This window comes from Equus asinus, chromosome 25 (assembly GCF_041296235.1).
Source record: "Equus asinus isolate D_3611 breed Donkey chromosome 25, EquAss-T2T_v2, whole genome shotgun sequence".
NCBI lineage: Eukaryota > Metazoa > Chordata > Mammalia > Perissodactyla > Equidae > Equus > Equus asinus.
In genome coordinates this window covers 54,414,542-54,431,316 of record NC_091814.1, presented here as the reverse complement: position 1 = coordinate 54,431,316, position 16,775 = coordinate 54,414,542, and the positions used below count along the sequence as shown (strand labels likewise).

The 16,775-nt window shown below is 45.1% G+C and overlaps 1 protein-coding gene across 12 annotated transcripts in view; it reads left to right on the top strand.

The window, feature by feature from the left end:
• Window positions 1-16,775, top strand: part of PFKFB2 (6-phosphofructo-2-kinase/fructose-2,6-biphosphatase 2) — a 38,943-nt gene that overhangs the window by 13,684 nt on the left and 8,484 nt on the right. Inside the window, exons 12-17 of one of the 12 annotated variants that reach the window (XM_070497733.1) lie at window positions 493-622; window positions 1,389-1,451; window positions 1,718-1,782; window positions 2,400-2,579; window positions 8,911-8,979; window positions 9,461-11,427. In XM_070497733.1, the coding sequence (XP_070353834.1) occupies window positions 493-622; window positions 1,389-1,451; window positions 1,718-1,782; window positions 2,400-2,579; window positions 8,911-8,940 (468 nt within the window). In that variant the 3' untranslated portion in view covers window positions 8,941-8,979; window positions 9,461-11,427. Of the gene's footprint in view, window positions 1-492; window positions 623-1,388; window positions 1,452-1,717; window positions 1,783-2,399; window positions 2,592-8,910; window positions 8,980-9,460; window positions 11,428-14,828; window positions 14,886-16,775 lie in introns of those variants that run through there. The other 11 variants (XM_070497732.1, XM_070497731.1, XM_070497730.1 and 8 more) reach the window with 11 other exon arrangements.

Below are 16,775 nucleotides of genomic sequence, written 5' to 3'. Positions count from 1 at the left end.
TTCCATCCCCTCAATCCCAGCCCTACCTGAGCAGGTGTGGGCACCGAGGAAATATATGGGAGGTGAATGCTGTCCCTGTCATCTTTGGTGTTTTAAGCTGTTTCCTGGTCTAGGGGTTCATACTCTAGGGATGTCAGAGGCAAAGGAAGATAAAACAGAACGGCAGAGGTCCGGGAAACCACTTGGAGCCTCTTGTTGCCTTCTACTCTGCATAGTAGTCTGTGGGAAATAAAACTAACACAGGCTGAATTCAGATTTCCTCTTCTTGACCTGTAGTTTTCTTGGTCTGAATGTTGCTCTTGAAAGGTCTGAATATTCTCAAGAGACACCAGGGCTGGGGGTAGTTAGCAGGCAGCGTGAAGTTGCTGAACCTCCCGGAGGAAAGCCAGCTGGGCAAGAAGGAGAAGTGGCCTCTTGACTCTGGACCCAGCCACCGACTTGGCTGCCAGCTTGTGCCTGGCCTCCTACCAGCCTGCCTCACTTCCCCCACAGTCATACCAGGACCTGGTGCAGCGGCTGGAGCCTGTCATCATGGAGCTGGAGCGGCAGGGCAATGTCCTCGTTATCTCCCACCAGGCTGTCATGCGCTGCCTCCTGGCCTACTTCTTGGATAAGGGCGCAGGTGCCTTTTGAGGGAAGGGCTGGGGGACGCATCCATGGGGAAGGGGCTGGACACGGGGTGGCGCCAGGATCCCTGGCAACTGGACCGCCCCCTGTTCCACTCACATTGGAGTACATTCTTCAGGCAGCAGTTTGGGGCTCCCAGCAGCCACTGGCTATCTCCTTATTGAATTTACTCTGCTGGTACAAAAGCCCCCAGTGGAGAGTGGCTGCTGCTGGAGCCCCTTGATCCTGCTTGGCTAAGGGGCCTCATCGAGCTGACACTCCTGGCAGCATCAGAAAAGTGGTTGAACATTCCCAGCTTGTTGCTTTGGCTACAAGGAGGGTGGTATCTCAGAAGCGTCTTCACCCTTCGGATTCAGGGTAGGACAGTTTCTGGGTAGAGCCGTAAGGAAGTGCTGCTGCCTTCTCTGATACTTCCCTTCCCTTCCTGATCCACCTGAGCTGCTGGGAAGCCTGCAGAGTGGCCCTTGGTGTACCCAGGTGGGCCACAGGCTTCCTTCTGTGGGGCCCTGGCTACAGCACCTACTTCTGTTTTGTCTGCATGGAAGGATCTAAAATGGACTTATTTCCTTCCTTTGCTACCGAGTAGCTTGGGTGGCTTTTTAGCGGCCATCTTGCTGATTGTCTGGGGTTTACTGGAGGAGTTGTAGGACTCTAGGTCATGGTAAAGGAAACTCATGAGCTCCTTAGATTTTCTCTTCCCCTAACTTGACCTTCCTCCATCATACTAAGAGACTTCCCTCACCCGGTCTTTCTGCTTTCAGATGAGCTACCGTACTTGAGGTGCCCTCTCCATACCATCTTCAAACTTACTCCCGTCGCCTACGGTAACTATGAGCTTAGGAACTGGGCAGGAGGAGGGGGTTGAGGAAGGTCAGGATATTTGAATTTTCTCTGAAGTTTGTTTGGAAGTTCGACTTCATCACCCCTGTATACCAGGGAAGTGTCATCAGTGCCTTCCGTTTTTAAAGGGATGTATGTATATATTTGGGAATATGTACATTCTTTTATGGTATGCTTTCCCAAACTGAAACTAAGGAATTTTTTTAGCTTTTTTTTCTGAAGGCCTCTTCTCTCTCCTCTGTCTTCTCAGGGTGCAAAGTGGAAACAATTAAACTCAATGTGGAGGCTGTGAACACTCACCGTGACAAGCCAACTGTAAGTATTTTGCCATAATGAACATGCAGGTTCCTTGTCACCTTAAGTCCTTGAACCTCTGACATGAAGAGACTGGGGTTTCTTTTATATACAAAAGGAAAAAAGATCCAAAACTCATGACCTATATAGTCTGCTTACTTCCAACAGGAAGAGACGTTGGAATTATTTTTTGTAAAATTAGTACCTCTTTCATGAGTCCTAACCTTGAAAGTTGGCTCCTGGAAATCCAGTTAAATGTGGCCAAGTGTTTAGTTGAAATCCAATGTAGATCTCCCCTGGGAAGCACTCAGAGGTCCAGAGGAGCCTAGAAGGTGGGGTCCAGAGGCTGGGTTTGTTCCTAGGTCTGTCCTGGTGATTTCTGTGATCTTACATGAGCCCCTTCCTTTCTTTGGGCCTCCTTCCTGCTCTGGAGTATGATGCTCAAGGAGCTTCTCTCTCTACAACTCTTTAGCTTCCTGGGGTGAGGGGACCAGGCCATGGCCCGTGTCTTATGAGAGACCCTATCTGCTAGGGAGCAGGAGTAGAGGAATCTGTTGTGGTTACAGGCATTATTTAACCTTTATGAGTGAGCTTTGGCTTGGCTTTCATTTGTGTGGTGTCCCTCCGTTTCCAATCAGAACAACTTCCCCAAGAACCAAACCCCTGTAAGGATGAGAAGGAACAGCTTTACGCCTCTGTCCAGTTCGGATACAATAAGGCGTCCAAGAAATTACAGTGTTGGGAGCCGGCCCCTCAAGCCCCTCAGCCCTCTCCGTGCCCTGGACATGCAAGAAGGGGCCGACCAGCCGAAGACCCAAGTCAGCATTCCGGTGGTGTAACCGTGTGTTTCCCTCCAGCCTTAGCCTCCTGCCCGTGTCACTAATCACCAGGGAATCATTTAACTTCCAACACCCACCCCCGACACCCCGCCATGGATCTTAACACAGAACATGAGGTCGTGTGTTTCCAGACCAACCTTAGCTGCTCTGCAGTGTGAAACATCTCCTCGCCAGGGGCAAGTGGACGAGTCGGGTGTTTTGGGACAGGTCCTCAGTTGGGGTGGTCTGGAGGAGGAGGGAAAGGGATGCACTCCCCTAGGGTGATTGGCATAGCTGGGGCTGAGGCTAAGCATGCCCCGTACATTTGGTTCTTGTCCATCCCTGGTGTCTAAAACTCACTAATGTCCTTGTGTTGGTAAAAAGTGGGGGGCGGGGTGGAGGGGCACACACAGAAGCCCTTTTTCCATTCACCTTTGTCTCTCCAAGCTCACAGTCCCTACTTCCCTGCTTTCTCCCCTCTCTTTCATCTCCCCTTTGGATTGTCCGGCGTGGTGTGTGGCGTTATCATTGTGGTGTCTGTTGGAGGGGAGGGGCAGTTGGCGAGAGAAAAGCCTGGGTTCTGTAGATGCTCTCTGAAATGGGCCTAAATGGATCTGGACCCGGGCAGCCTTTCTTTTCCTTTCTCCCTTCCTCTCAAGCCAGGTCGTACAAGGGTCAGCTCAGGCTACAGAACATTCACAGAGGCTCTGGAGGCTGCTGGTGTATATGGGGTGAGAGTTCTTGCCTCCTTTTGTGAGAAACAGTCCTGTCTTCGCTGCCCTGGGGGAAGCTGGCTCACAGTATGCAGGAAATATCTTGGTTCATATTTTTCATGTAAGAGCCAGTCATAGGTCTTGTGGCGGCTGTGGAGTGAGCTTTGGGAGGGTGGGGTGGTCCCTCACTCCTGCAGGGCTCTTGTAGGACAGTCATATCTTCTCTCCAGTGGCTCCCAGCTTCTTTGCCAACCCAGCAATTTTCCTGTGACAGCCAGTGACCTCTGGGGCTGTTTAGAAGGACAGAGTTTGATTCAGGAGTCACCACTGGTGTTTGAATGGCTCAAGGCAAAAGGCAGAGAAGAGTGCACTCGAGCTACTTTTTATTTCCCAGTATTTTCAACACACTTTCCTTTTTAAGTTAAAAAAATTATTTGCATGACCAGTTTTTTTTCTAAATATGGAAAAGCCTGGTGATGACTTTAACCTTCCTCACCGGAGGATTCTTTTTTCTCATCTTGGTGTCCATCGGAGTCTTTGGCACCCTGTGGGGTCCACCTCTTGACTGTGTGTATTTACCTATTCACCTCTGTCCTTTTGTTTTCTCTGTAGGGTTAAACGGAAATGTTGAGAGCCAGAATGCTTAGCCCCTTGGTGCCCCATGATGGCATCCCCTCCCCCTCCAATTTTGTAAGCAAAACGTTTGAATGTGTGTGCATTTTTCTGAGAGGCAAGCCTAGAGTTCTCATGAAATTTTTAATAGCGATAGATGACTCCCCATCTTAAAGTCATCCACTTGTCTTTTAGAGGGAACCAGGGAGAGCAAGTTGGCTATTTGCCAAGGGTGTTTTTGTCTGGTAACAGAAGACCTTTTGTCACAGTTCTCTTCCAGGAGTATCATTAGAATCCCCTTTAGAATTGTGAAACATACACATGCCTGGGTCCACTTGAGGCTTAATATTGACTCAGAATCTCTGGGTTTGGGGTCTGGACGTGTGTGTTCACTTAGCTTCCCTGATGATTCTGATTCATCCTCCAAGTTAAAACTCCACTTTATGAAGCCGGGTGGGGAAATACTGGCATAGTTCCTTGGCCGGAGCACCAGTGGAAGAATTCTGAATCCCTCCTGGTTCTGAAAGGACCGTTCTCTGGACTTGGACGTTTGAGCAGATCACCGTTTAAATAAGGCGCCCTCTTGAAGTCAGACTGCTGTGTTTTACAGGGTTATTCTAGGTTCTGGTCCCATCTTTAACCCTTTACGGTGCAGGGCACTGTGGAACAAATCACTATGTAAATAAACGTCCCTGGGTAATAGGGGAATTTTAAGCCCTTGGAGAAGAGGTACTGAGATAAAACCTGTAGGGTGATAAAGGTTATCATGACAGGCAGCTGAGTTGTGACCTTCAGTTCTTCATTCTTCAGTCCTGAGTAGGACATCACAGCCAGTTTCCAAAGGCTGTTGACTAGATTCTGGTTGAAATTGTGTCCAAGATGTAAGGTGACCTGCTGTTTCTGTGTAGCCACTACATAATGTGCACTTAGTGTCTTTGTCTGTGGGGCTTTGGGCCGGGTGGAGTTGGGGGTGGAGGGTACACAGAAGCAGAAGCAGCGTCCTTGTCCTGAAGAAGGTTATTTTAGAGACAGGCCATATAATTATAATAAGTGAATGTTTGTGAAAGAGCAACACGTTGAGTCTGTAAGTGTGGACGTTGAAGTGTACCTCTCCTGACTTTTCTCTTTTCCTGTGGCCGTGAGACTGAAAGAGTTGGCAGGTGGGAATGTCCCTGCCCATGTGGAAACGAGCTGTGGTCTAGGTGGTCTGCGTGGCGCTTTTACAAAGTTGCCTCGTCTGACTTTGCTTGGCTGGTAGTCTCTTTAGCCCAAATGAGCCTTCATCTGGGCTTTTCTCCTGCTGTGCGGTGAGAGTGATTCAGAGCTCATGGAAGAGAGAAGGAGCGTTTTGATCCAAAGCCTTTGGATTTGAGCACTACATACTCTTAGTGAGAAGAGAATTCCCTAACGAGTGGCTTTATGTCACCCTGTTAGAAACCCCAGCATCAGGCACAGGTCTCTAGGGTGTCCGTTCTGCCCCTCAGCCTGCTGATTTTCTCCACTCTCCCCCTGTGCTGGTCTGCTTCCCCAGAAGAGGAGCCGTAGGGGTCTTATTATTCTCAGATAGGACGTGAGAAATTAGAACCTGACAGCAGCAAGGGTTTCAACATCCTTTTTAGAGCCAAGAGAATACAGAATGGACCAGAGCTCTTACTGCAAGTTTTAGAGAAGTCCTACTTCCTACCTTTTCTTTCCTGTCCTCCTTCCTGATCGGGTCTGGGCAGTGTGCACACAGTGCTGACTATGTCTGGATCACAAATCCGTCAGAGGAGGGGTGTCCAGGGTACCTTTTGCTGATGCTGTCAGTTTTGTTACGGGAGAAATAGGTGAAGGCTTTAGCATTTAATCTGTGTATAAAATGGGGAAAGGAAAATCACTGTGTATTCTGTTTTCTTTTTCTTGCTTCAGAGCTGAATGAGGAGTTCTGTGATGGACTTGAAAGAGGAATGTAAAGCAGAGTTAGAGAACTAGCTTCTCTTCCCGTCTCCTAGTCCTCAAATTGGAATTTAGCTCCTACTTCTATCTGTGTTGTCTTTGGTTTTGTTTTGGTAAAGGGATTGTTTTGCATTCAGTGGAAAGTGGAATAAAATCTTTTTATTATTATTATTTTATTTTTGAGGAAGATTAGCCCTGAGCTAACATCTGCTGCCAATCCTCCTCTTTTTGCTGAGGAAGACTGGCCCTGAGCTAACATCCGTGCCCATCTTCCTCTACTTTATATATGGGATGCCTCCCACGGCATGGCTTGCTGAGTGGTGCCATGTCCACACCCAGGATCCAACCTGGCGAACCCTGGGCCGCTGAAGCAGAACGTGCGAACTTAACCGCTGCACCACCGGGGCAGCCCCAGGAAATGTTTTTAAAATATGTGTTGTGCTAGTGGTCTGCCCTATATCATTGTCTCTGATTTCTGTTTTTTGGTTTTTTAACTTTTTCTCCCAAGAAATTAGAGTTAGAAATACAATATATTTGTATTCCTAGACTGAACGGTTGAGTGTTTCCTGTGAGGTTCTGGGTGTTCCCTTTTGCAACCCTTGATCTTCAGAGTCCCTGGCATTTTGAAGAAACATGATAGAGCTGTTTGGAAATAAATCCATCTTATGGTTTCTCTGTGAGCAGGAGATCTGAGCTTCAGAGAAACTCATTGGTGCTTGGGGTACTCAAAGGATGTGGGAGGAAGTGTCTAATAATTGACAGAGCCGTATCTGGGGTATATATTCTTATGCACATTTCATTGTCCATGCTAAGCCCAGAAGCCACGTTGTGTTTGTTTTCAAGAAATTTGGTAAATTTACCCAGGTTTTTCAGTATACATTTTGACTTGTTTGTGTTTTAAAATATTTTAGTTTTAAAAATATATAACAATTGAGTCAGGTTGCAGCATTGGCAGGAGTGATCTCTGACTTCCCCTAGAGGTGACAGAGACATCAGAAGTATGTCCAGGAATTTAATTTAGACTCATAGTGTCTGGAAGACCTATCTACTAGCATCTATATGCTGACTGACTGACAGACTGTAGTAGGGTCCATATGCTGACTGACTGACAGACTGTGGTCGGGTCCATATGCTGACTGACTGACAGACTGTGGTCGGGTCCGTATGCTGACTGACTGATGGACCGTAGTAGGTTCTGTATTCTGACTTACTGACAGACTACAGTAGGATCATCCCTATTCTGGGTGTCTGACAGACTGGAGTAGGGCCCCTATACTGACTGACTAACTGACAGACTGTAGTAGGGTCTGTATGCTGACTGATGGACTAGTAGGGTCCGTATGCTGGCTGGCTGACAGACTGTAGTAGGGTCCCTGTGCTGACTGATGACTGTATTGGGGTCTGTGTGCTGACTGACTGACACACTCTAGCAGGGTCCTTATGCTGACTGACTGACACACTCTAGGCGGGTTCCTGTGCTGACTGACTGACGGAGTGTAGTAGGGTCTGTGTGCTGACTGACTGACAGACTCTGGTAGAGTCCATATGCTGACAGTCTGATTGTTTTCTAATTGTACCAGTTGGTAGTGTATGCACGTTATTGTAATTCTCTGTCTATTGCACGTGTCCTACAAAGAAAGGAGGTAAACACTCCATATGTTTTTTTTGGGGGGATGTTCTGTACAACATGATTTTTAGTAGACTTTTTTTTTAGAGTAGCAGCCAAAATCTCATCATTGTGTAGAAAATGAAAGGTTGTACATCACTTGTATGATACTTTGTGCCTGCCCAAAGCCTGAAATGGTTACCTCCATCGAAGCCATCCCCTCCACTCCCCGCCTTCCAGGCAGGACTTTGCTTTCAGCATCCATTTCGGAACCTCTGTGTCCTCAACTTTCGTGCTGTGGAACGTAGCATTCCACTGGATGATGCTGCCATTTGTAGTCTGCCATGCATTTGGCTTTTACTCATAATCTAATAAATAAAAATGCAAAGGATATTTTGCATTCAAAAATGGTTTTAAGAGTTGACAAAAGTATTCTTTCCGGTAAGACTTTCACTGGGGATCTATGACCACTATTTACCTACTCAGTGTGTTTATATCTGAATTGCTCGTGTACGTTTTTTATTGTGTTGAAGTAACAAGCTTAACTCATTCTGAATGGCGATGGTGTTGCTGTGGCAAAGCAGAGATCTGATCACCAGCCGTGCCCTTTGGAGGGGTTGGGAGTAGGCTGAGCACCGCTAGGTTGAACGGGAGTGCACTGAGTTGGGAACCCAAGCAATAGAGGTATCCTGCGGATTTCCTAGGCCCAGCTCTGCTGAAAGAAGGAACTCTAGTCCTTAGCAGAATTCTGATTTAAGCTGGTGTGGTGATATTGATATCAATTGGATCAGTGCCGCTCAGATCCGCATAAGGTGTGTGTATAGCTGTACTCGGAATGTGTTTGTGTGTGTGGAATGGGTAAATAAAATTGCTGAGTAACTTGAACCTATCGGAAGGCTTCTGGGTGTTTTGTTTTGTGTTTTGGGTTGTGTTCTCTACCCGCCCCCCAATCCCAAAACTTTGCCTCCTGCTGCTCAGTGGCTGAGCCTCGGATGAGCCAAAGCCAGATCATAGCATAACTGGCGTCCTAGGTCTAGGCATGGCTCTCTTCCGCCACCTTCTGGGGAAGATGGGAAGGACATTATGGAAGATGCAGGAACTTGAGTAGTTGTGCTTACTTTTTGGCACCTCCACAAGAATTAAGAAAAAATTGCCTTTGACCACACTGTGCTGTGACTCCCATTAGCAACATGTAACTCATTATTTATTGTACAGAAAGCCTCTGGAGACCCCTTAGAATTTAGTGGGCTGTTCCTTCTAAAATATGACCTTCCTGTTTCTAAAGAGATTACAGCCAATGGGATAAAACGGCATTTAACTTCTGGGACAGGAAATACAGGTGGAATTATGTCACCATTCTCCTGCCTTGTTCCTTGTTACCCTAACAAGGACCAGAAGCTGATTAGACATGCAGACTCCCGGGCCCCGTCCCAGGCCCACTGAAGCAGAATCTTCATTTTAACAGGATTACCAGGTGACCCAGATGCACATTTAACATTTGAGAAACTGTCCCAGGGGAAGAAATTCTCAGAAGGTAAAATGTGAGGTCTTGGATTGTGAGAAGTTGATTTTTGCCCTGATGACCAATTTCAGAGTGCACTGGGATAGCCGTGGCAGTAGACGCCCTCTGTAGAAGCCCAGTGGCCCTGACCTCAGCGTCACTTTCTTGGCATGGTCTTTGGGCTCACATAGCCTACACACTCTCCTTTTACCACAGGCTTCCCTCTAGCCTCTGCCTCATGTCTTGGGTATGTAGCTTATGGTCTAGTCTGAAAGAAAGGCCTGGTCCAACATGGTCACAAGGTCAGGGAAAGAAGCCCATGACGAAGCCATTAGAGTTTGGCTCCCGAGGGTAAAGGGGTGTGCGCCAGCACACCAGTGTGTCCGTGCCTGTGTGCGGTGTGGGGATGTGGGCGGTGGAAGAGCGGGGGAGAGTGAGGGAGGCTTCTGCTCCACTTTTCTTTGTCATCTGTGCTGGTGTAACGGCTTTGTTTCTCTTCCTCTCTGGCTCCTAGGCAAAGGCCGTGCTGGCTGTGCACAGGCCCTCCTCGGCAGCATCCCTCACATCGCTCTGCTGATGATGTGGAGGCTGGGGCCAGACCTCTCCGGGGCACTGGGATCTGCTGAAAAGCTTGGGATGTCAGCTCCATGGGGGCGTGAACACGAAGTTAAATGAGGATTGGATATTTGGAACCACCAAAATGAGGCCTGGAAAAGCATCACCGCATTTCTTCCCCTCATGCCTAATGGAAATATTAGTTACACTGACAAACTTAACTTCTCTGTGCCTCAAAACGTTTAATGGCCAGAACTGATGAGTTTTTATTATCCCTTTGCCGGGTTTGGCCCAGGTTGGCCAATCGTGTTCTGTTTTGGCGTTTAGTGTCCTCCCTGTGACTAGCCCTGGCTGGCTGTTCTTTGGCTAAAGTGCAGACGCACCTCCTCAGATTTAATTGTTTCTGATGGGAGGGCTGAACCCCAGCAAGCTTTTGCTGTGCCAGGAGAGCCGGGCTCCGCATCCATTCCGGGGGCGCAGGCTAAAGGACAATATACATACATTAGCAGTCACTTTTTTGTCACGTTGGAAAGGAGACAGATTGACCAGGTGAATGGAGGGACCTGAGAACGTCAGTCCCTAAAGTGTCTCTTCTGCTGTGAGAGAGGAGCAGTGTCAGCGGCAGCCTTTCATTTAGTGAAGTTCTTGTTGCCGGCCCCTCGAGGGCAGGAGCTGACCGCAAGACTGCCCAGAGTGCGTGCCCGTCTTCTAAGTTCTCTTTTGCCGCTGCTGTATTTTCTGTCTCATCTGTGTGCCTCTCATGGCTGAAGAGGGCTAAAGTTGTTCTCTCCACGGGTTGGGAATGAGGGCTGGAGGGAAAGTAGTGTGCCTTTTACATCACATGAAGAAGGAAAGAAGGTTCTCTGGGAATCGACTCTTCCAGGGAGTTCTTTTGGCTTCAAAACAGATACAAGGAGACACATGCTTCTGTAGGGTCTGTCACCATGTGTGGTCTCTAAGAAAGCTGTGGCTGTGACTCCAAGAGCAACTGGTCTCTCATGCCTGCCTCTTAGCTAGTGTCCCTGTTGTGGTCTACTGATCTCTCATGTGAAACACTTGGGGGGCTGGAGGGAACCAAGCCCGCAGTGCGTTAGTTTTTTGGTTTCCCTTAGAGAGAAGCTAGGTGACTATGTCTCTGTGGATGTGATTTTACTATGTCACTAGTCCTGGAGGAGGGCATGGAAGCTCCAAAGGATGCTACATCATACAAGCAAAATCTTTTTTTTTATAGTAAGTTTTTAGCTTTAAAATTTTTTCCCCCTTTCACCCCAGTGCTCACTTGCTGAGCAAGAGGGTGAGCAGCAAGCAAAGTAATGAAATGCAGCTTTTCTCAAATGGTTCTTTTATACTGTGTTTGATACAGAGCTCTGCTGCCTAAGATGTGATGAGCTGGGCTGCAGGCAGTTCAGCATCCAGCAGCTGGGAGCTTATTTTATGCCCACAAAGCTGCCTTCAGAAAGGCTCATGAGTGCTCCCAGCAGGGGTTTGCATCTGGCTGCCTGTGGCAAGCTGGACTGTAATGATTTCATTCTTGTGGTGCAGGCTTCTTTCTGCATCTAAATACAGTCTTTGGATGATCAGAAAGTGCTTCTATTTAGTTATTTATTCAACCATGTAAGGTATTTTCAAGTCCCCATTAGTGTTTGCATGTATTTAATCAGAATGTAAGGTAATCTGTGTTGTCCGTCTGGTAGGAATTTAGGTGGTTTGAGCTTTTAAGTTTAATGTCCATAGTATGGCCTTAAGTTAAATTTCCAGAATATAGGTATCTGTCTTCTGTAAAAGGATAATAGCTATGTTAAGGCACAGTGGATTTCTTTTGAAAACTTTTTTTCTCATTGATTTTTATTATAAGTTTAAATCAAGACATACATTTCCCTGGAGAAAAGTTTATCTCCTGGATAAATAAAATCATGCTAAATCATGTGAGTAATATGTATTGTATTGTTTTTATAATAAGAAATACAATAAAAGTTATTTTGAATTAAAAAATGCAATTAATTTTAAAAATCACACACAAAAGAAGGTCACATTTGGTACATCATACATATACAAAATATTAATAACATTCAAAATGTTTGAAACTAGCTTCTTTAAAATGATCCTCAAATTATTACATTGTATATATTTCCAACTGATGATGTTCACTGGTGCTTCCCGCCTTTATTGAGTTCCATTAGCATTTCTGAATCATATCAGTGGCGTCATTCCTGCCATGCATTATCAACATCCTTGAACTTTATTAATTTATTTAACAAACATTTAATGATTGCCATGCAATGACTAAAATGACAAGATTATCTTTGTTTTGGTGTTTTCCTTCCCTGTAGCCTAATGCTATAGTTGAATATTTGCTATCGTATTCTGATTGTGTCCAACTATTTATCTCCTTACTCTGTGTTTTGTGACCCCTTTCTCCCTTTTTTTCTTTTTTCAGGTATAAGGGCCTTCCTGATGATTTCTTGGTGCGGGGGGGGGGAGGGGGGTCTCGTGGCTACTAAGTCCCTTAGCTTTTGTTTGTCTAGCAAAGATTTAGTTTCTCCCTCATATCTGAAGCGTATTTTTGCTGGACAGAGTATTCTTGGCTAAAGATTCTTGTCTTTTAAAGTTTGAATATGTCATTCCATTCTCTCCTAGCTTGTACGGTTGCTGCAGAGAAACCTGCTGAAAGCCTGAAAGGGTTTCCTTTGTAGGTTATTTTCTTCTGCCTTGCTGCCCTGAGTATACTTTCTTTGTCATTCATTTTTGCCAGTTTTACTACTATATGCTTTGCAGTGGGTCTTTTTACATTGACAAACCTAGGCGATCTGGAAGCTTCCTCCACACATATTTCCCTCTTTCCCTAGGTTTGGGAAGTTTTCTGCTATTATTTCTTTGAACACACTTTCTGTTCCATTCTCCTTCTCTTCACCTTCTGGAATATCCATAATTCTTACGTTGCATTTCCTCATTGAGTCAGATATTTCTTGGAGACTTTCTTCAAGTCTTTTGTCGTCTTAGTTCTCTCTCCTCTGTCTGGGGTATTTCAACACGTCTTTCTTCGATTAAACTGATTCGCTCCTCTATGATGTCCAGTCGAGCACTAAGGGAATCCATATTTTCTTTTCTCTCTTCTATTGTGTCTTTCATCTCTAATATTTCTGACTGATTCTTCTTTAGAGTTTCAATCTCTTTTGTGAAGTAGCTTGTGAATTCGTTGAATTGTTTCTCTATATTCTCTTTTACATCGTTGAATTTTTTGATGATAGCTATTTTGAATTCACTGTCATTTAGTTTTCATATTTCTGTGTCCTCAGGACTGGGTTCTGGGTGTTTGTTTTCTCTCTGGCCTGGAGATTTGATGTGGTGCCTGATGTTGGAAGGTCTGGTCTTTCTCATTCTGGTATTATTCTTTTGCAGTGACAGCCTGTTGCCATTGGGTGGGGGCTGAGAGCCATGGATTCTGAGTCCTCTGCCTTCAGCCGAGATGGCGTGGGGTGGGTCGGGGGAGGGGTGCTCTCGCCAGTGTGCAGTCCGGGGTTTCTGGATCAGCTCTCGCTGTCTGGTCTTCTGGGATCTTGGCTTGATGAGCTCACCCTGTGGGAAAGCTTTCGCCCAATTCGGTGGCTTCCCTCTCGGCTGCAAGTGCCCTAGGGAGTCCTGGGTGATCTGGTGAATGCACGACCCCTCCCCCACTACTTCCCTCACGGAGCCTCCCGTGGCAGAGACTGCAGTCTTTAGGGGAGGGAGCAAAGTACTCTCTTACCTCATTCCAGCTCCTCCGAGGGGGTTCCAGCCTCTTCGCCCTCGTCTTGTGGCTGCATATCTCTCTGATGTTTTTTGTTTTGTTAGGATACTTTTTCTTGGAGTATGCTGCCCCTTTTTGTGGTATGTTGGAGGGGAGAGAGTCCCAGGCAAGTTCACTGTGATATGATGCTGATGTCACTCCTCCCAGAAAAGCAGATTTAAAAGAACCTATATGATCAATTGCTATTCTTGTTGTACTTATGTAAATAATTGGGCCAACTTTATTAAAACTAGACTTATTTTGCAAAGATGTGAGTCTGTATTAGGCTATCTTTGTTGAAAATTAGGGTAAATTTAGAGAGAAAAATTGTGTTTCAATAGAAACTATAATGCACATTTGTGGATGTTGTATTTGGGTTCTGTTAATTGTTTTCAAGGTTTTTGTCTTCTATCTGTAAATAGGACAGGATCCTGAACCCTTTTAGTTTCCTAAAATATGTGGTACCGATCTCCTAATTAACATTTGCAATTTTTTTCTTTCCTTTTCACTTGGAATCATTGAGAACTCAAATCACCCTTTTTCCTGAAGCCCTGCAAACAGAAGCTGGAAACTTGGTATAATCTAAGAGAGGGCACCATGATACATCATGTTTGGACAGTCTTCATGCCTGTTGCTGTGCAAGCCACGCAAAAACGTTTACCTGAACACCTGATGACATCATAGGAGACATTTTAAACTGCAGGGGATGCTTCAACCCTGACATCTAGAGATCTTCTTGACTGACCATCCCCTAGGCTCAGAAATTGGTTTATGATTTGTTCCAACCATTACCCTTGTTTTTCTTTTTCTTTCCCTAAAAATGCTTCTTATTAAATACCTGGTTACTTGCTTACACAATATAGGCCTGACTTTGGGAGATCCTTTCTATGTTCTAGAGATGATCCAAAAGACCTGAAGGGAACTCAGACTGAGGAACTAGACACTGTCAGATGTTTCTCTGCACCATCTTTGTCATGGAGACTGGGTCCTATTGAAATGTTTGATTGGATGGCACCATGTGAAAAATGCCACAAGGAAAAACAATCATGCCATAGAAGTACATCACTATTGGCATCTCCCAGATCTTGGCTGGTTTCATACTCTAGAGCTTGCTTTCTCTGAACGGTCAAGTGGACCTGTGACTGACCGCATGTTGCTGTTCAGAAGACAGTCTGCTCAAGAGAAGTAATAAGCGACTCCCAGGTTCTTACTTACTTACTGGACTAGTAGACAGCAGGCTACTTGTTCACATCAGATGTCCCTTTAGGTTGCAGGCATTAACCTTGATTGGTTTATAGACATCTTCTCCTGGACTCCTTGAGGATTGAGGTCCATTATGGAAGGGATACTAAAATGTGGGCTATTTTGCTAATCTGTGTGGTCATCTATGTTAACCATAAAATGTGAGTTTTAAGTGTTCTTCCAAAGCCATTGATCAGAGTACTAAAATATTAGTCATGCAGAGCATATCTCGCTCTCCCCAACTGTTACCCAAAAATATATTAAAATAAAAGTAAAACAGTTTCATTCCTCTGATCTTCATCTTTGCCCTTTCCAACAGGAAGCAGCTAGAGCGGCCTTTGCCCCCAACCCCAAGACTGAGGACTGATCATTAGAGGTAGGCTCATAAGAAATTGTGCAAGAAGTTAGAAAATCTTTCCTAGAGCAAAAAACTTTGAGAGAAGGTTTGCTGACTGCAGCTGTGCATATTCAGCATAATCAGTTCTTGTTTAAATCTAACCAGATCTTTCTGTCACTCCTTACTATGTGAGTGAGCTGTCTTTCCCAGAAAGTCAGGTCCTGACCTCAAGATTCAGCTCACAAGGCCAAACACAGGCTGAAGAAGAAACTAACCAGAAAAATCCAGACAATCAAGGAAAGAGAAATTCACTCTTCCAGACCAAACACAGGCTTGTGGGAGGGTGCCAACTAACATGGCCACATGGTCCCCTTCCCCTATTTAAAACCCCAGCACATGCTCTGCTTCCCCTACCTAAAACCCCGGATAAAAACCCCTACCTTTTTCCCTTGGAGGACATGGATCTGAGTTCTAACTCCCATCTGCTCATCTGGCTGCCTTTTTTTTTTTAATTGAGTTAATGATAGGTTACGATCTTGTGATATTTCAGTTGTACATTAACGTTTGTTGTTCGTGTCGTAGGTGCACCCCTTCACCCTTTGTGCCCACCCCCCACCAAACCCTTCCCCTGGTAGCCACTAATCTGTTCTCTTTGTCAACATTTTTAAATTCCTCATATGAGTGGAGTCATAAAGAGATTATCCTTCCCTAGTTGGCTTATTTCACTTAACATAATCCCTCAAGGTCCATCCATGTTATTGCAAATGGAATGATTTTGTTCTGTTTTACAGCTGAGCAGTATTCCATTGTATATATACCACATCTTCTTTATCCATTCGTCTGTTGATGGGCACTTAGGTTGCTTCCACGTCTTGGCTATTGTAAATAATGCTGCAATGAACATTGAGGTGCATGGGACTTTTGGAATTGCTGACTTCAAGCTCTTTGGATAGATACCCAGTAGTGGAATGGCTGGATCATATGATAGTTCTATTTTTAATTTTTGAGGACTCTCCATACTGTTTTCTATAGTGGCTGCACTAGTTTGCATTCCCACCAGCAGAGTATGAGGGTTCCTTTTTCTCCACACCTCTCCATCATTTGTCACTTTTTGTTTCAGTTATTTTTGCCATTCTAACAGGTGTAAGGTGATATCTTAGTGCAGTTTTGATTTGCATTTCCCTGATGATTAGTGATGATGAGCATCTTTTCATATGTCTATTGGCCATCTGTATATCTTCTTTGGAGAAATGTCTGTTCACGGGTCCTGCCCATTTTTTTATCAGGTTGTTTGATTTTTTGTTGTTGAGTTGTGAGAGTTCTTTATATATTATGGATATTAAGCCTTTGTCAGATATATGACTTGCAAATAATTTTTCCCAGTTAGTGGGTTGTTTTTTCGTTTCAATCCTGTTTTCATGCCTTGAAGAAGCTCTTTAGTCTGATGAAGTCTCATTTGTTTATTCTTTCTATTGTTTCCCTTGTCTGAGAAGACCTGGTGTCTGAAAAGATCCTTCTAATACTGATGTCAAAGAGTGTACTGCCTACGTTTTCTTCCAGAAGCCTTATGGTTTCAGGTCTCACCTTTAGGTCTTTGATCCATTTTGAGTTTATTTTGGTGAATGGTGAAAAAGAATGGTCAATTTTCATTCTTTTACATATGGCTTTCCAGTTTTCCCAGCACTATTTGTTGAAAAGACTTTCTTTTCTCCATTGTATGCTCTCAGCTCCTTTCTCGAAGATAAGCTGTCCATAGATGTGTGGTTTTATTTCTGGGCTTTCAATCCTGTTCCATTGATCTGTGCACCTGTTTTTGTACCCGTACCATGCTGTTTTGATTACTGTAGCTTTGTAGTATGTTTGGAAGTCAAGGATTGTGATGCCTCCCGTTTTGTTCTTTTTCTCAGGGTTGCATTAGCAATTCGGGGT